The sequence below is a fragment of the Furipterus horrens genome, unplaced genomic scaffold (genome assembly GCF_987537825.1).
Source record: "Furipterus horrens unplaced genomic scaffold, mFurHor1.1.pri manual_scaffold_11, whole genome shotgun sequence".
Classification (NCBI taxonomy): domain Eukaryota; kingdom Metazoa; phylum Chordata; class Mammalia; order Chiroptera; family Furipteridae; genus Furipterus; species Furipterus horrens.
The window spans coordinates 76,339,252-76,358,255 of record NW_028327181.1 but is presented as its reverse complement, the minus strand read 5'-3'; the positions used below and the strand labels follow the sequence as shown (position 1 = coordinate 76,358,255).

At 50.7% G+C, this 19,004-nt stretch overlaps 2 protein-coding genes across 3 annotated transcripts in view; both read right to left on the bottom strand.

Annotated features, from left to right (window-relative positions):
- Positions 1-19,004, bottom strand: part of HOXB3 (homeobox B3) — a 40,713-nt gene that overhangs the window by 20,036 nt on the left and 1,673 nt on the right. For both annotated transcript variants that reach the window (XR_016514046.1, XM_090291431.1), the window contains exon 2: positions 4,426-4,604. The gene's annotated coding sequence lies outside the window, so the exon portion shown is untranslated. The remainder of the gene's footprint in view (positions 1-4,425; positions 4,605-19,004) is intronic.
- HOXB4 (homeobox B4) lies at positions 7,169-9,054 on the bottom strand. The gene is made up of 2 exons (XM_090291136.1): positions 8,426-9,054; positions 7,169-7,579 (listed from the first exon to the last, which is right to left on the bottom strand). Exons 1-2 carry the CDS (start codon positions 8,880-8,882, stop codon positions 7,281-7,283), a joined length of 756 nt encoding a protein of 251 aa, XP_090147262.1. The 5' UTR covers positions 8,883-9,054; the 3' UTR covers positions 7,169-7,280.

Genomic DNA, 19,004 nt, shown 5'->3' with positions numbered 1-19,004 from the left:
CAGCCCACCTCTCCTCTCCCTCTTCTCCTGCTTCTGCTTAGTTCGTGGAGGTGCAGAAATAGTCTGCTGGGGCGTCAGGGGTGGGGGTGGGGTGGGCGCAAGCCCTTCTCCAAGCCCCTGGATTCCTCAGCTTCCAGTTCTTCCTTCTGCATCCTTTAAGATTGAGATTTCCCCCAACTCCATTCTCTCCCTCACTCCTAGGATACTGATTTTAGTGGGACCCACTCCCCCGCTCCCTAAATAATCAACAAAATTCCTAAAGGGACCAGCTTCAAAAGAAACACTTCATAAGTCCACATTTTATATATATAAAGAGGGGGACTTCTGGCTTTCATTCTCTTTTTGATCTTTTGTGGTACCTTTATAAAGGGGCAGAAAAGGGACGGGGTGAACAGGCGACTCTGGGACTTCCAGTATCGAGAATAACCACAACAGGGACTTTTTTCATGTGTGGTGTTACTATTATAGGGAACCAAATTCTACTGACTAAGAATACGTCTAGAGACAAAGACTTGGACTAAGGTTTCTACACAAAAGAAGTGTACTCTCAGCCTCTCTCTACCTCTGTCACACTCTGTCTCAGTCCCCTCACCCCCAACTCCAGTGAAGACAGCTGGAGATTTGAACTGGAGGTGGGTAAGGAAAAGGAAGAGAGGCTTTGAAGTCAGCCTGGCAGTCCCAGGTCCCTATTTCCCAGGTATTAGTACCCTGAGCTTCCGATCCGCAGACAATGGAGGCACATCAGTGGGAAAAAGATGGGGGTGTTGCATATTAAAGGGTGGAACACAACCAGGACAATAGAATAAATCCATTCCCTAGGCCTAGAGAGAGAAACAGTACACAGATACCTTCATCTCAGATATAAACAAAACAAAACATCCCCAGACCTTCACATACAGCTCCTCAGAATGAGCAGAGCAGTTACAACCAGAATCAGGTTCTTGATTATGGTATCGGAAGGAATGGAAAGGAGAGCAGAAAAGATATTACTAAAGAAGCCCCTCACAGCACATTCTCAGCCTTATCTTCTGCAGCTCTGAGGCAGCCCGGCCACAGCAGCCCCAGGCAGGCGGAACAAGGAAAGAACAAATGTGGCTTAGGGTAGGGAAGCTTGGGGATTCCCCTTTTGATTTGTTTGGAGGGGTCTGAACCAAACGCAGTTCAATGAGAACCCGGATGGTTTAGCAATCCCCAAAGAAATAGCCGTCCTTGTGTGAATCTCGATAGGGTCTAGTTGTGGCAGTATCAAGGCCCCTGCAGAAGGCCCCTGGCCGGCCTGGCTTCCTTGGAATCCTGATGCATGGGTGGGGTGCCAGCCAGGCTCAGACTCTGTAGGGGGGTGGTCAGCTTTGATTGTTCAGATACAAAACACAGACTGGTATTGAATTCAGCCTGCTCCCTCCTGAAGTGGGCCCCAGCCCAGCTCCAGCAACTCCCTGCAACTCCCTGCAAGGTCCTGACCACAAAGCCATTAAAACGATTCCCCAAAGAAAACTGTCCACTGACGTCTGAAAGAAAAATATGAGCCAACGACAGAGAAGATATAATATGCTGAAGCATGGGAAGGTGGCAATCTCTGAAACAGAGAAATTATTTTTAAGGACAAGAAAAAGAACAGCAAACTGACACGAAGGCATTCCGGGCAGGTTCTGTTAAAATGCCCACACTCTTCTGATCCTGGGAATGTCCGTGTTCAAATAAACAAGCGCCAAGCGTGAGCTGAGCGCTTTCTTGCTGCCGATAAAGCGAACGTTTATACTGTGAGAAAGGCGAGATTGATTTACGAATCTGAACGCGCTGGTTTTATGGCTGATCACAAATCCGTCAGCGCTCAACTCACGCTGGGAAACTTCCCCACTCGGTTTTCCAACCAGACCCCCTCCCTGACTGCTACCCAGTGAGACCCACCACAGGGTGCTGGGGCTGCCGTAATCTACCCAGGTGGGTGGAAGTAGGAGAAAGATGGGGAGGGCCAGGGACCTGGAGGGAAGAGAGGTCAGAGATTAAGAAGATGAGGGGTAGCCGCTAGAATTGTAGAAGGTGACCCAAATTGTGTTGGGAGCCCTAGGCAGCGCTCAGTTCTGCAAAGGTGGGGGTCTGGGAGTGAGGGAAAGGGAGACCTCCAAGTTCCCACTTGTGGGACTGAAGTCCTTGAGTGAACCCCAGCTTTCCCTTTCCATTGTTTTCCTTCTCCTTCCCATTAGTGAACCCCTAATTCTCACATTGCCAGAGAGAAGTTTGTAAAGTCCCAGGTAACTAGCTCTTTATTACCAGGGACTATAGTGAGCCCACAATTGGTCATCTGCTTTTATGAGTAATGGGTGCACATCTCCCCTGAGCCTCAAATATTTTCAGTCCAAGAGCAAGCCCAGCGCACCTCTCTGTTCACTCCCTTTCCTTCCTGAAAGGCCTCAACCCCCTGTATTTATTATGCCACCCCGGGACAAAGAGAAAGATACCAACCAATTCCAGTTATTTCTTGTCTGAGACTGAGTCCCTGAGTTACAATAGACAATTTACAAAATGCAAACCAACAGCAAACACATCCCAGCAAGGTTCTGTCTCTCCTAGTCTTAACCCAAAGGGAGCATTTCCTCTTCCCAGCTGGAGTCTCTGTTTCTCTCTGTCTGTCTGTCTCTCTCCTCCTGAGAGGATGGCAGCTAGTGTGGATTTTTAGGATACAGCAAGTAAAATACAGATTTGGGAAATATGTTCAGAGTTTCCATCTTAGAAAACCTGCACCCATCTCTGAAAATTAAAAGTTGTTGGAAACTTTGATTAACAAGGCAGAGCCGTCCCTGGAAATGGTCAGAAGAGTCTGCACTGACCCTTCTCCCCATCTCTCTTACCCCTTTGGTGGGGAGGTACTTGGGCTCTGGGAGTAGCTGGGATGGAACTGGGGACCAAGGGAAGGGGGTGAAAGTGATGATAGGAAAAGCTTCCCAAACAAAGGAACTTCAGGAAAATAGGTTGGAGAGGTTGTGGATTTGGATATCAGACTGTGAAACACAATAATCCCCAGTGGACTGTTCAAGGGGGAAAGGCTCTCTCTCTCCTTAGGACCCAGGGGCTTGTTCCTCCAGCCTCTGAAGCCTTGTGGACCTCTCCTGCTGCTTCCCTTTGTCTGTCTTCCCTTAGCTTCCTCTAAAGGAAACAGGAAAGAAGGAGGGATAAACTGGACATGGGTTGGGGGTGTGGAACCTGGCTGAAGAAAGGACCTCTGCACAGAGAGATAGACCAGCACCCTCTTTTCTCCCACCAGCTGTACCCAAAACAACAATTTTATTCCATTTCTCCCCAATGAACAGTAATAAAATAAAATTTTTAAAAAACAGTCCAGAAACTCCAAAATAGCAAAGAAGGTGTTGGGGGCTAGAGGGGGTTGAAAATGGGCACACAATAGCCCAAGGACCACTCCTAGTGGAGGTGTGAATTTCCCTCCGGGGCAGGACGCAGAGCCAGCACAATGTCCAGTCTCAGAGAGGTCAAGGGGCTTCCGAGGTCATTTTGTGGTTCTAATACTGAGCTAATCGCCTAGAAAATGTGGCCTTTCCATGAACTCTCTCTCCTGCCAGCTCCTGCCTCCAAACTCTCAGTGAGCCCCAGGGAAAAAGGATCAGCACATTCATGTATGAAGCAGAGCCCACTGGCTGGCTCACCCTCAGAAACAGGGCCCTAGGTCGGGGTGGAGGGTAGGGGGACAGAGTCCCCAAATCAAGAGAGGAAAAGGAAACCAAACTGAACACTGAGCCTCCAGGAAGAAGGGAGGAGGACAAAATCGAATCCAAGAGGAAGATTCCTGTGTCAAGGAACCTTGCATGCGGAACGGAGCAGTTTCCTGCTCTAGAGAGTTGCGAATATTTACCTAGAATCCCAAACTAGACACACACACATACAAATAAATAAATAAATAACAAGGAAGACATCCACCTATTCCCTGCTCCAAGGCTGGGGCATTTCATCCAAGAAATGCATTCCATTTTTCCAGGAGGTGGCAGTGACAACTCTCACCAGTAAACAGATATATGGGACACAAGCCCCCAATGCAGACAAGCAGAGCCATGTAACACACCGGCCACATGTGCACATTGCTGCGCGCACACACATGCACACATGCTAGGGCTCCGCAGGCCCACCTGCACCTTCCAACACCAGGAAAGCACTTCTGAGCTGTCTCACAAACAGCCTTCTCTGGGGTTCTTCAGGGGCCCTGACACCTCAGTCCTCAGCAGTTCAAACACTCTCCAGGTGTCAGGCCTCTCTCTCTCTGACCCAAGCATCAGTCATCATAAAAGGCCCCAAACCTGACCAAGCGTCCACCATAAAAACCTCACCAAGATAGGAGTTTCTTCTTTCCCTTGTAAAAAACAAAAAGCTCATAAAACGATTTTTTTAAAATGCCAGCCCAGGCAGGGGCTTTGTTACCTTTGCGCCTCTTGCTTCCTTTCGCCTGAACTCCTCGCATCCCATTCATGATGAAGGGCTTCTTCCAAACTGAAGAGAAAAAAGTTTTCGACTTTATGGTTCCAAAAAATTTCCCCCTCGCAGATCTGGGAGAGACGGCTAACACTTTTTTCCCCCAACAGCCGGTCTGCGGAGATTTGCTGTTGAATAATAACAAAGGAGAGGGGATACGTATTTAAAGAAAAGAAGTGATTAATGGTTTTCTGTATAATTCTCACATTTTTCTTAGCTCTTGTCTACACAGAATGGCTGTGAACTTTAAGCTCCATAGAAATCTTTTTTTTATTCTATTCATACCTTCCGAGGAGCAGCTTTGATTTGGTTCTATAGAGGCATTGGGGTGGGGGGGCATATGCTTTTTAAAAACTATTTTCCCCCTCTGCTAAGGCAGTCGCATCCCCTGGCAGCTAAACATCGCACCCGTGATTGACCGAAACAAAGCTGGCCGCTCATCCTCCAGGTCTGGGCGTTTTTTTTATGAGTCTCCCAGCAGCATTTAAACAAGCAGTTCAATCCTTTCTCGGGCTAGGGACACCGGCTACCCAGCCTCAAACTCCTGGGTGCTGCAAACTGGGGGAATACAATAAAGAAATAACAATAAAATGTGCGGGTGGATTTGGCTCTTTTTATTTTCTGAAGAGAGATAGGACCAAAAAAATGACTTTTAACTGCATATGCTCTCTGGAGCCCTGAGCTTTCTGAAGGCAGGTGGCTGTACCCTGGGCCACCACAGGACCAGAGACCCTTGGCTGGAGCCCCCAGACCTTGGAACTTCTCTTGGGTGGTGCACAAAAGCAGTCCAAGCTTAACAGAGCTTCTGAGGGTCACCCGTACCCCCTTCCCCTTCCCCCACTCCATTCTAGGGGTGACTGGGACCTCTGAGACAGAAAGCTATTTGGTCCCCAGTCGTACTTTCGATACTTTCTATGAGAAAGAAAATGAAAATTAATACAGGAGCAGGGCTTCACAAAAGAGGCCATTTGTCTTCTTGATTATCTATTTGCTTGTCAGAGTTTGAGCTATGGCACCGGCTAGCTCCTTTGTAATATAAAAATACTCTGAAAACTTGCAAACACCCAGAAACATCTGTGCAAAAAATTAGACTCATTAAAGCCTTAAACACCTCAGAGGAAAACGATACCTTCTTACGCGGGAGGAAAGAGGCTGGCCTCGCGGTATCCTCTCGGAACTTTAATAAGCAAAGAGCCGTCTGTCTAGAAGGAGACAGCTTAACCGCATTTTATTTGCTTATGACAAATAAATCATGATATGAAAGGCTTTGCTGTACTTAAGCCTCTTGTGTCCTACAATGAAACATTTTCCCCCCATTAGGGATTGGAGTCAGCCCTCCCAGTTTTTTACATACATTTTTTGGACTGTAGGGAAAAAATTTAAATCCCCAAACAGAAAACACCCACCCCAAAAGAAAAACAAACCAGCTACTACAATTTGGAGTCCTCAGAGATAGAAATTCCCAGCGGACTCTCTGAAAAACAAAAAAACAACCACATACAGTGTGAGTCCAAATGAACTGGGGTGCTTAAAATAGAGACTAGGTGGCATTGGTCTGTATCTTTAGATCAAGGCTTCAACAAAAACACGCTGTGCTGGTCACAAGAAACCAAACATTTATTTCTATTGTCACTCTATACAGGACACAAATTTTCACTCCAACAAAGGGTTCTAGACTCGGGCATCCCCAAAACTAGGAAGGAGGCCTGGTTTGGAATGTCAGGACAAGAATAGGAGGGAGGACACACATGACATAAAATAATAATAATAATTAATAATAATAATCAATGCAACAATAATAAACAATGGGAGAGATTTCTGTAACATCATCTCCCAGACCGGGAGGGGCACAACAATTTATTTCCTAGTTTCACATTCAATTTCAGTCTAGGAGAGCAGGTCTCTCTCCTCTGTACAACTCTATAAGTTGGGGAGAGGGTTGTGCCCAGCTCTCAGAACTCAACTGGCCCCCTCACCCTGCCAGGAATGGCTTGACCTTCCAGAGGAAGGCACTCCCGGGTCTCCGGGTCTCTCTTTTTTCTTGGACTCAGTTTCCCTGCGCCTCCACTTGTCCCCTTCCTGCTGCCCTTCATCCCAGCCCCGTAATGAAAGGGGGTGAGCAGTCAGTGTCCCCGCGAAGGGGCATGGAAGGGGAGGAGGTTGTACATGTGTGTTTGTTACCGTGGCTAAAACACTGAGCTATCTGGCAATCAGAGGGTGCTTTCGCTGGGTGTCAGGAATGGGGGACAAAGAAAGAATATCCAGGTTGTCTTCCAGCAGCGGCAGCAGCAGAGGCGGCGGCGGCGGCCGGCCGGGCCTCATTTGTTAGCCAGGTGTCGAGGTAATGGTCGCCACCGAGGCCCGTCCTCTCCGTCCTCTCCTCGGCAGAGTAAACAAGACAGATGGGCCTGGGCCTGGCGTGATTATAGATGAAACGTGGATCCATCTTCGCCAAAGCTGAAAAGGAGGAGTGCAGCCTCCTCCTATTTCTCTTTCTGTCTTTTTCTTTCTTCCTTCTTCTTTTTCTTTTCTTTCTCTTTTATTTTTATTTTTTAAGGAAGAAAGCAAGAGACTTGAGCTTTGCTTCTGGGGGGCCTCGCCGGGCTCCCTACTGTCGTTTTTATAAATAAAGCTTCCCCTCCCCCTTCTCTGCGTTTATTCGTGTAAATAGATAAAGTGGGTGGGTGGGTGGGGGAGACAGGAAGACTTTTCCGGGCCCAGTCCCCTCCCGCCTCTCTCCCCCTGTATTCCCGGCGCTTGCCACCCTCCCCCGCCCCAGGTTCAAGGCTCTCGCGCCCTGGCCACTAGAGCGCGGGAGGACCTCCGCTGGGCCGGCCTGGGGGCCCACCCGCTGCGCCTGCGGTGCCACCCGAGCGAATCTTGGTGTTGGGCAACTTGTGGTCTTTTTTCCACTTCATACGCCGGTTCTGGAACCAGATCTTGATCTGGCGCTCAGAGAGGCAGAGCGCGTGGGCGATCTCCACCCTCCTGCGCCGCGTCAGGTAGCGGTTGTAGTGAAATTCCTTCTCCAGCTCCAAGACCTGCTGGCGAGTGTAGGCGGTCCGAGAGCGCTTGGGCTCCCCGCCGGCATAATTGGGGTTTACTGGACACACACAGAGAGAAGGAGAAAGAGAAAGTTTTATTGCACCGAAAGGGAGGAGGGAGATCCCTTTCTTCCAACTAACCCAGTATTTCCTCCCTTCCTCCCTCCCTCTCCCGCCACCTCTTCTTCCTGTGGGGAGGGGGGTGAGAGACGAAAAGGGAAGAAAGTGGGACCCCAGGAAGAAAAAGAGACCTAAAAAGTTTTAGAAGGTTATCTTGATGATGTTTGGGTGTCTGGCGGGGCTGGGGGGGGGGGTGAGAGATCCTCACAAGGTTTTAATCGGTCCTCTCCTGCCTTGGCCTGAGGCCCAGGGTGGGAGAATGAGGGGTGAAAGGGGAGGGGGCGTCCCTAAACCTTTCCTCTTTTAGTTCCCACCCCCTCTGCTCAGATTCCAAGCAGCGCCTGCCCCCAGTAAAAACTTTTGCCCACTTCTTGAGCCAAGGAGCAGACTAGAGGAAAGAAAGGGGAAAAAATAAATAGTGGGAGTTGACTCAACTCTCTGCTTAAATACAGATTGCCTCCTCCTCCTTCTCCCCAACCTCCCACCCCCTCTCCAACTTCCAACTTCACTGAGACTACGTGTCCCTGGCGAAAAAGTCGCTGGTGAGAATGGCAAAGAGGATAGGGAACCGACTTCAAAGGCGCGGGGCCCAGCAGGCCATAAAAATTTATGGGGGATGTAATTATGTGGCTCTGAAAACAGGCGACCGTAAATCTCGGCAATGGCGAGTTTATAGCGGGGACAATTGGCTTCCTCCAACTCACCCCCCCGCCCCCCATGCCTCCGAGGTCCCTTTGGTGCAAAGCGCCGGGGGTGGGAGGGGGAAGGGGTGCCCACGCACTCACCCGTGCTCACGTGAACTTTGCGCATCCAGGGGTAGACGACGGGCTCTTTGCACGCGGAGTGGGACGGGCTGGGGTGCAGGGGGTTCTGGGCGCAGGGAGGCGGCGGGGGGCTGCTGCTGACCACCTCGCAGCGCTGGCCAGGCTCCGGGAGGAGGGCCCCGGAAGGTGGCGGCGCAGGAGCCCGAGGGGACAGCCCAGGCGGTGGCGGGGGCGGCGGGGGTGGTGGTGGAGGCGGCGGGGGCCCGGGATCCCGGCAGGCCGCGTAGCGCTGCACGGTGCACGCCGCGCGCCGCCCGAAGCCCGCCTCCGGCTGGAAGCTGCTCTCTCGCCTCTGGCCGCCGGCGTAGTACCCCGGCGAGTGGTCGCTGGGTAGGTAATCGCTCTGTGAATATTCCTCGCACGGAGGGAACTTGGGGTCGACATAGTTTGAGTTGATCAAAAAAGAACTCATAGCCATTAATTTCTGAGAATTGCCCACAAAATATACTAAAATTTATTCCGACCCCTGACTCGTTTTCCTGTTTCCGAAAGCCCTCCTACTTACTGTCAAGTGAACAAAGTTAGGACCCCACGTGATCCTGGGAGCCAATGGCTGCCCCGCCTGCGATTCCCGGATAAGGAAATCTGCTCACCCGGACCCTACTCCAGCCAAAGAGGCTTATTTCCCCTTCCCCCCCCCCTCAACCCACCCAATAACAGGATTTGCATAGGGCTCCTGCGGGGGGACCGCCTCCCTGCCTTGCTCTCTTCAAGATCAGAGGGAGAGAGAGAGCAGGTTGCCAACAGAGGGTTTGTTGGGGCCCTAGGCAGAGCGCAATCCCTGGATCCCCTCGGAAGCTGGGGGTCCCCGGTGTAGCCCCTCTTGTCCGTCCTGCCTCACCTCCACCCAGCACTCTCTGCCTTCCGCAGGCCCCTATCCCTTCGTCCTTAGGGGAGGGAACCCACGCACCCTACATCTGCGTGTGGAGAGAAGTGACAGGCAGCCTGGGGTCTTCGCCTAGAAAGGGGAACCCACTTGGGGGGGAAAAGGCACTGAGTGTGGGGCTTTTCTCTGCAACGACATGGGGAGGGGTAGGGAGTGAGAGAGGCGTTGGGAGCAAGCAGGCGGGTGCACGGAGGAACTTGTCAGAGATGAATGGAACCGCGGGCGGATCGATAGGAAATTCATGCACTAATTCGGGGAGACCTCGCCTTCCAAATCGCATTTAGCTGCGCTATTAGTTTGGCTTTGTCAGTCTCTCCGTCTGTTCCCCTCTCCTGTCCACTCCTCCCCTTACCCCGCACGGCCCAACCAGGAGAAAGGACTTGGTTTCCCACACTGAACATGAGCACTGGAGTTAAAAAACCTGCAACTTTTGAGAGCACATTGAATAGCAATTTGCTAATTCTAGAATCATCAAGCAACACGAACCACTGGGTGGAGACGTTTTAATTTCCACTAATGCCACCGCCTCCTCAGTGAACAGAAATCTCACATCCTTGTGTTGCTGGGAATAGGAGCCCTGGAGGTGACCCCCACACACAATAATACCCCTTGGTAATCGCGTTTTTCCAGGGCATCTTGTTCTGAACCCAAACGAAAAGGCGACCTCAGAATCCGTTTGGAAAGCAAATTGCCTTTGCCTTCGCATACTGAAGACAACAGTTATTTTTTTCCAGATTCTGAGTAAAGCCTCCCTGAACCCAGAATAGAGAATAGGTGGGCTTGAGGAAGAGGATAAAGTAAAAACACCACCAACATTAACTTATAAAGAAAAGTGAGAAAGAAAAAAAAAAAAAAAAAAAAAAAAAGGCTCCCAGAGGCAAACGTGGGGAGATTTCAGGTAGATGATTACTCCGTTCCCAACCAATTGCAGGAGGAAAAGAAAGAGGAAGAAAGAAGGAAGGAGTCTTCGCGTGGTCAGTCACGGCATGGTCCTGATTTAGAAAAAAAAAGTTTTTTCTTCGGGAGGGGGGAAAATGAGCGGAGTGTTTATGTCAACTACATATTCCCCTAGATACGAATTTGTGACCACAAAATTTCTTACACAAATTCGGATCTACAGGGTATATACAGAAGACAGACAGATCTTCTTGGCCCAGAAATTTTCCAGTCTTCCTACTTTCCGCGTGTTCTTCGTTTGGGATGTGGTTTTGGGTGCCTTGATTTTATTTCGTTTTGTTCTGATTTTGAGCTCTGGGAACAGGAAAAGGCACTGCGGGTCCATCCTTGGGATTACAAGGTTTTCAATTCTCTTCCTCTTCTATTAAAGAGAACTAGAAGCAGCCGTCCAGCAGAGACGCGAACCTCGCCGCCGCTGCGCAACTCTCTCGGCGGTGGCGCATGAATTATGAGATGTAAACATTAGCTAAACACAAAAGGAGGAAGGGTCATCCTGAGGCTGCGGCGAGTCAGAATCAGGCCCTTCTGGGTGCCCTCGCGCCCCTCCCATCCCCTAGGACTTTTTTTTTTTTTAAAGAAAAACAAAACCCCAATGGGCTCCTCCAGTGACCCTTGCAGCCTTTAGTTTTTGATCAAACGAGTATCTAGATATTTTTCAAGGCTCCTCTTAGCAAAGGGAGGGGGGGAAGGCGGCTGGGTGTGAAGGGGGTGTCATAAAAGTCCTTTTGGAAAAATTCAATGGTAAAATGAGGGAGAAACAGCTGTAAAGAAAAATGCTGGGAGACCAAGCAGATGGGGCCCCAGACATTTAATGACGGGCAATTCCGTTTACAACCTGAGAAAAAGATCAAAGGCGTTTCATTTCCGAATGAAGGGCAATGAGGAACCATAAAAGATGCAGCCAGATGATATTCCAGTCCCTCACAACCTCCCAAACCTCCTGGGCCCAGATACGGAGAATAATCCCTGGAGTGTGAGGAAGAACCCAGGTTCTTCACCTCCTTAGCCCCAGACAGGCTCTCTCTCCCTCTCTCTTTCTCTCAGCTTGCTTACTGGGCCACCTGCTAGGGTTGCTGGCAGTGGGACCCAAATGGGAATCTGAGAAACTTGAGGGATCTGGGGTTTCCAAACATATTTCCTGATGCTTCCAGTAACCACTAAATTTACTAAACTGGGAGGCTGGGGGCTTAGCTGGAAGGAACTGAGTCCTAGACTGTGAAAGCTGATGGCCTTCCCAGGGTAAGGGAAAGTGTGCACAGAAGCAACCTCCTCCCCACCAGACTCTACCCAGCTCCCTAGGTCTGAATAATACTTGTATCTCTAGTGAACAAGTCCAAAATATATCAATTTCATTAACAAATGTGGCGATAACAAAACAACAACCTTCTAACCACCACATTCCAGAAGTTTCTGCTCATCCTCAGTCTTGGGACCCTCGCAGGTGGGTAGGAGGAGAGCTCTCGCCTGCCTGCAACTATGTCTTTTCTAGCCCAGATCAAAATTGCCAATGTTGGCCTCCAGGCCTGATTTCTAACACCAACACTTTTCCAGCCAGGGTGGACTCACGTATATTTGAAAAATCACACACACACAATTATACTGTAGTTACCTTAATCTCAGACCCCCATCTGGGCACCCAGGGAGACTGAAGTCTGACCCTGAACTCACTGACAAAATGCTTAACTTGGACCCTCATCAGGCCCCCAGCATCAAGCAAGAAACTTTCTCAGTCTTGTCAAAGGCCACTTAGGACCAAGACCCATTCCAACTTTCAGGCCCCTCCCCCACCCCATACCTCCTCAACTCTCTAGCTCTCTGAAACCCGTCCAACTTGTAAGTAGGTTTTTCAAAATTTTGCTGCTGTACACTTCACAAGGGATTTGGCCCAACCACCCAGAACACCTTAGCAGACAGGGATGGGAGGCAGAGCCATGAGGGGTTGGGTACGACTATCTTAGGGACAGAGCGCGTACATTTTCTCCTCTGCGCTCTGGAAGCCGCCACCTGCCCATGCCAGCCACCATCCATCCCACCGAAGCGCCGAACCCCCACCCCAGGCGAGTCCAGCCGCGAAGACTAGAGGACAAGGTTTATCAGCGATTCCCAAAATGGGTTTCACCAGAGCAGGAAGCTGCCTCTCTCCTCCATTCCCAGAATCAATATGCATAATAATAAAAATAAGAAAGGGCCAGCGCTCCGCGAGCGGTCGAGCCACCTCCCCTGAGTTCCCGGGGTGGATCGCTAGCTTGCCGATCGCCTTCTCCCGGCAGCCACAGGTTGCTAGAGTGACCTCTTCCCTGCTCCGCGCCCCTCAGCCGCCCAGCCAGAGCGGAATCATCTACCTTTTGCCAGCAGGGTAGAAGGGACATAGAGAGGGAAACCGAAGGGCCACAGAGGCGAGCCCCCAGCCGGCCCGCGTACCGCACCGGCAGCCGCGCGGAAGAGTGGAAGGCCCAGATCGGGAGCAGGCAGAGTACTCACAGGGCGACTCCCCGCGCCTCCGGCCGCCGACCCGCCCGAGACCCGCTCAGCAACAGCGGAGCTCGCTCTTGTCCACTATTGTGTGTCCGGAAAACCGAACAGCGGCTGCGGGGCAGAGGAGCTCTGGGCCCCCTTGGAGGTCGGAACAAGAGTTTGTTTGTGTGTGTTTTTGTTTTTGAAGCGCAAGTTTTCGTATTAATCTCATACTTTGGCAGTCTTTGTTAAACAGCTAGGCGCGTCACGAGGCTCTCCAACATTTTAATAATTTTTAGACATCGTGACCTGCGATTCACCCCTCTCCAGGCCTCCCCCACGAGCGAGCAGACAGTTACTATATAATACGGTCACGCAGTTCTCTCGGTCATAAGGAATTTTGCGCAGGTCATTACTTGGGCAAAAAATGACAGGGCAGGATTTTGGCTCAGGTCATCCTCTCCAGCTTCCTTTTTGCCAGAACCTTCAGTTCTCTTCAATCCAACCTCCACCCGGAAAAAAAGTTCCATTCGGATAAGACTCAGCCTGTGGGGCTTTCACTTTGATATTCTGTCATTCCTATATTTTTGTCAGCTGTGGTTCCTGGCAAAAAGGAAGGGGGTAGGATTCTGGGTGCCGAGAGGGAGCCCCCTTCCCTTCTGCCTCCTTTATAAATGGCTGCATTTGGCAGGGCCTGTATCCCAACCCTGCTGCATACTCCATTCGCTTTATTCTATCCTCCAATCTCAGAAATACCCCCCATTTCTGCCAAAATTTGGAGGCTCCGGAGCCCCAGGAATGACCCCTTCACCTGGGGAGGGGGAAGGCATGAGATTTGGTCCATAGGCCAGTAAGTTTGGGAAAGACAGAGAGAAATGCACTGGTCCAAGCCAGGGACTTGGCATTCAGATGCTCTAATTCTCCCCTAAAAACAAAACAATATTCTTCCCACCTGCAATTTTTGTTAAAAACCACTTCTCATCTATACAGTAACTCCTTTGCCTATTCCCATCACCACCACAATGAGGTTCAGGGGCAAATCAAGCCAGCCTTAAATATATTCAGTTTTCTTTGGTTTACCCCTACAGAATTAGAATTCCTCCACTGCCAACAATACACCTCCCCTTTCTGCAGCTTCCAGGGGCCCCACAAAGGTAGGTCAGGTGATTCCCCTTCCATCCAGTTCAAGTCTAGGGGAAGTGTTTGCAGTGTGATACCACCCTAGTACAAGGAGGTTGGGGGAGAGACTCCCAAGACCCCCAGCTTGGCCTGGTATGGCAGCGGACTCTTCTTCCCTATCCTGAGGCTCCCTCCAGCCCAGGATCTTGAGCTGCTCCAGTCTGTCCCACAGGACCATAAATTTGCTAACATTATGTCCTGGAATGGACAGAAGGAGACCAATTTTCCAGTTCAGGCTTTTGCCTCTACCTCCTCTGGACCCCAGGAATTCCTTCCTGGCCTGACTCCCCAGAAAAACTTGCCTGAAGGCTGACTTGGAATGGGGACCCACATTCAGTTGGTGTTGTAAAAATACTGGGATCAAATCGATTTGAAATTTGACATTAAACCATTGTCTCTTCTGGCCATATTTCAAAAGATATCTTTATGAAAACTCTCAGGTTATCTCTCTCCTAGCAGTACAAACACCCACAGTACACCTCCTGTATTAAATTTTTAGAAGAGAATATGATGACATCTCATAAAGCAACAAACAGCCATTTAAAGACCAAAAATAGGCAAATGCCCTGGTGTTATAATTACAAAGTCTCTAAGCATTTTACTTATGAGCAAGCGTAATGCATGGATTTAAGGTTCACTTCAGGTTGCCTGTTTCAACTCCAGTTAAGAAGTTCTCTGTGAGACCATTCAGTATTTTTCCTTCTCATTTTCCCTCCCTCCTCCAAATAGGAAGAGAGGGATCCTGGATGAACATACAAGTGGAGGTTTTGGAGGGTTAAAGAAATAACAAGCTAAACTTCTTTCAGTATCCAAGTTATTAAGCCCAAGCAATTTGGAAAGAGGGATGGGAGTTTAGAAATCTTCCAATCTTGGCCCATGGTCATGGATTCCAGCTTCCTGGACCCAGCCTGGGGGTCAAACCCTACCTGAAAAACAGCCCTGGTTAGAGAGAGAGGGGGTTTGGGACGCCAGCTGTTTGTCCCCTTTAGGTTAAGCAAGGTGGGGCTGACCTTGCTGGGGCTCAGGACTTCACCTTGGAAGGCTTCCTTGTCCCCACCAAACCTCCCGCAAGGACGTGTGGGTAATCGTATTGTTTTTAATGTGTGCTTCTGCGTAGGTTTTAATTAAATTTTATACCTGTGACTCAAAGGTTATCTTTGGGAGAGAAAATTGCTCAGAGAATTCGCCACATCCTCAGCGCTCTGTTTTGTACAGCTCCCCACTCCACTAGCGTGGTTTTTGGAGAAGCGTTGCTTCCTCCCTCAGTTTCTCCTCTCCGGGACATCTGCCTCTCCTCCCTCCCCAGCTCTGGTCCTCTACTCCTCCACCCCTCAGCTCACAAGCCTTCCTTACCTCCAGCATCCCTTGCTCGCTCTCCTCTCTTCACACACACAGCCTCCTCCCCTCTCCCACCCCGCCCCCTCTGCTAGACGACGCCGCCGCCTGCTCACGCACGCGGTAAACTTTTGACCCTCCAACTTTGCGACCCCTCTGGCAATAACACTGGCCTCACGGCCCAGGGTATCATTCTGCTGCCCTGGCTGCAGAAACCCCAGCGCAAAACGCCTTCCCTGCCCCCCACCCCCCTCACACGCACTAGGGGCCTTAGACCCGGGGAAGAGGAGTCTTTTGATTATTAAATAACTGCTTGGGAAAAGATCCCAATCCCACCTCCCACATTGACCCCACTCCCCGCTTTTTCACCGGTCTCTTCTGTTAGGATGCCCGGAAGAGCTTTTGATGACACACTCCTCTCCATTCCTGTCCCCCAGGAAGGGGCCGGCTGCTGGCAAGATGTATGGGGAGCAGTAGAATGGTCTGACCTGGAGGAGAGTATTTCTGGGGCGAAGAGTGGAGACAGCTTGGAGCAAGGGTTCTTTGGGAGCGGAGGGGGCGGCGGTCCCCACAAGCCTAAAGAGAGAGCACAGTATCCAGGGCGTGCGAGGCCCAGCGGGCTCTGGGCCACCTTGCACGGCCGCTCGCTGGCGCCTTGGAGGCCCGAGCCTGGCTGTGAACTTGGTCTAAGGCGGACTCTACTGGCAGGTCCGGGACGTTACAGCCTCTGTCTCGGCCAGCGCGCAGCGGCCTCGGGGACGACCTGCGCTCTTTTGGTTTCCCTTGCGCCCAAATATTGCGTCCCAGGCTCCCCACCTCTCTCAAGGAAGGGTTTCGTTCCTCTTTCCCTAAAGTCCCTTGGGAGTCAGAAAACAGAAAAGAGAGAGTGAGTTAAAGAGACATATCCAGAGAGAAAGAAAAAAATGGAACAAGGCTGCAGAAACTCTAGGAGATAGGGATTATTCTTCCTCCTGCCTACAAGTCCCCGAGATGAGATGTTCCCGCTTGGTGGGACTCTCCCTCCTCTTCTCCCCTAAATACTGTTTTCCAGGCTGAATCCCCTCCGTTCAACTTGGTCCGGATTGTCTCTTGGCTAAGCAAGCCAGATTGGGTAAGGCACCTTCCCCTCCCTAGATGCATCCATCTGTAGCCCACAGGGCTCCGAGGTTCAGGGATCCCTGCCTCCAAAACTGAGGGGCCCGGTGCTTGAAGCGGCAGCCAAAGCCACAGCCTTGGAGGCTCAGCCCGAGTCCACTCGGAGAGCAAGGCCAGAACACAGCCGCCCAGAGCACAGCTGGGCAGCCTGGGAGCGTTTCTGAGGAGGAGAAGCTACAGGATGCTGCGGAAAGTGCATTTTCCTCTCCTGGAGGAAAGTTAGGGAGAGGAGAGACAGGACAGAGGGCACCTAAAACAGAGGAAAAGGAGGAGAAATTAGAGGAAGAGGGATGAAAACTTGGGATGATGGTGATAATTCAGGGTTGGACAGGCCCCAATTGCCTGAAGTCCAATCCTCTCCAGCCTCTTAAATCCCCCCATTTCCTCTTGAAGCCCGAAATCTTGGACTCAGTAAATTCGCCAAAATGAAAGAACGCAAAATCCGCTTAAACCTGTCGGCATGCCCCTGTCTCAGTGGAGCGGAGGAGGTGGCGGTGGAGGTGCGACCCTTGGCGAGTAATGTATGCGGCAGCGGCTGGCAACCCCAAGTAGGCCGGCGCTCCGGCCCCGTCTGCTGACCTCTGCGTGATCCCAGATTCTATGAATTATTGATGAGATATGAGCGTTGATTTCCCCTTTCAGGATGCAAACTCTATTATATTGTTAAAATGGCGATTTAATCTTTGAGAATAGCTTTGGTGTGGGTTTTTCCCCCCCAACTCATTTGCGCCTCCTTCCTTTTCATTTAACTCTCTTAATTAAATCCTTTAACAGATTTTAATCACTTTTTGGAGGGAGGGGTAGGTGGAAGGGGTAAGCCATCACTACCACCACCACCAAACACTAAAACAAAACAATCTCCCAAATTAGAAAAAGCTTTTACCTTGGAGAAGTTGAAAGGAAGGTGGGGAGGGGTGTTAACCACTAAAAAGGTTGAGCTGGAAACATTTACCAGAATATCCATCCATCATCCATCATACATCAAGGACTGGGGCATCCTAACTCTAGGAGAAGTCAGTTGTGCTGGGGGGGCGGCGTTTAATTCTATCCCCCCCGCCTCCAGGAGATTTGATGTGGGGTCTGAGTGTAGAGAGTAAGTGCTGAGAAGTGCAGGGACTGAGCTTGGGGGAGGCCATATGATTCTTGTGGGGAATGACTCTCCAATTTGGGACCTAGAGAAGCTTGGAGAGAAGTGTCCCTACTCCTTAAGGGGCCCCTATTTCTCCCCTCCCCCTCCTTGGTTTCCAGGCGGTGTCTGGGTTAATTAATATGGATGTGTAACAGCACCGCAGCAATCGATAAATCCCAGCCTGAAATCTGATTACTCTTAGACTCTCCCAAAATGGAGAGACTGACCAGTGGGCTCTCCCCTAACAGAAGGGAGTGGTTCTTGCCAGCTCTGCCCTCCTTGGTTGGCCCTGGGTGGTCCCCAGGCAGGGAAGTGCATGGCATGCACCTTCTCCTCTCTGTCCCTGCATTTGGGGACTGTGCAGGGCGAGTTATTTTCTCCCTTGCTCAGAATCCTTGGCCTTCGCACCACCATCCAGACCTCAGGGATAAAAGCCTGCCAAGAAAGGAGCTTCCATCTTGGATCTTATCCCCACACCCTGTCCCATCAGTCCCCAGTGAATACATTCTCACAGGCAAGGAAGGGTTAAGTGTCCCTACTGCACTTATGGAGAGGAAGCCGATGAAATATGGGCCCTCAGAACTCCAGGCCCGGCTGGTTTTCCTGTTTACACTTCTTTATACTTCCTCCCACCCTGTGGCCATGAAGAAACAACACAACACAAAACAAATATAACAAAACAATCAAATTGTCTACTGAGTGGTCATCAGGCTGGCTTCTGAGGAGAAAGGGAAAGAGCAGCCTTAAAGTCCTACTGCTGCCTCCTCAGCCCTGCCCCAGGTTGAGGGTATGCCTTGGCAAGGAGGCTGGGGGCAAAGATCTGGCCAGGTGGTACCAACCTGAAGCTCAGAAGGTTGATGCCTGAATCGAGGGAAAGCGGGTGGGAGAGGAGAGAGAAAGACAGGGAGAAAGAGAGAGAGAGAGACAGAGAGAGAGCGCGAGCGAGAGCTTCCCTTTCCTTGAGAACGTTTTGAAAAAGGCAAGAGAAAAGGGTATGGGTCTGGGGCAAAGGAGAGAGTTCCTTTGCACCAGAGACCCCATTCTCACCTCTCATCCCCTTCCCCAGCACATCCTTGTTGGGATTCAAGGGAGACTGTTGGCCAGAGAGCCTGAAGACGGGAAGAGTTTCCTCGCCCAACTAGGCTGTCTTCTCCAGGACCTCTTTAGAGCAGAAGACCCTCCAAGGTTTTTGGCCTCTGCAGCAGAAAGAGACACTCCACCCACCCATACAGGGCTGTTCTTTGCCATTCCGGAAGGTCTGTCTAGATATGCCCAGCAGATATCCCTGAGCCACTGGCCCCACACATACTTTATCAGAATTTGCAGAACTGACATGGGAGGGGGCAAAAAAATCTTCAGGGATGGGCATGATGATCTGGGGTTCCTGAGAGAGGGAAGCCAGGGGCACAATAGGATGGGATTTCCCAGGAGGCTCCAGGTCGGAT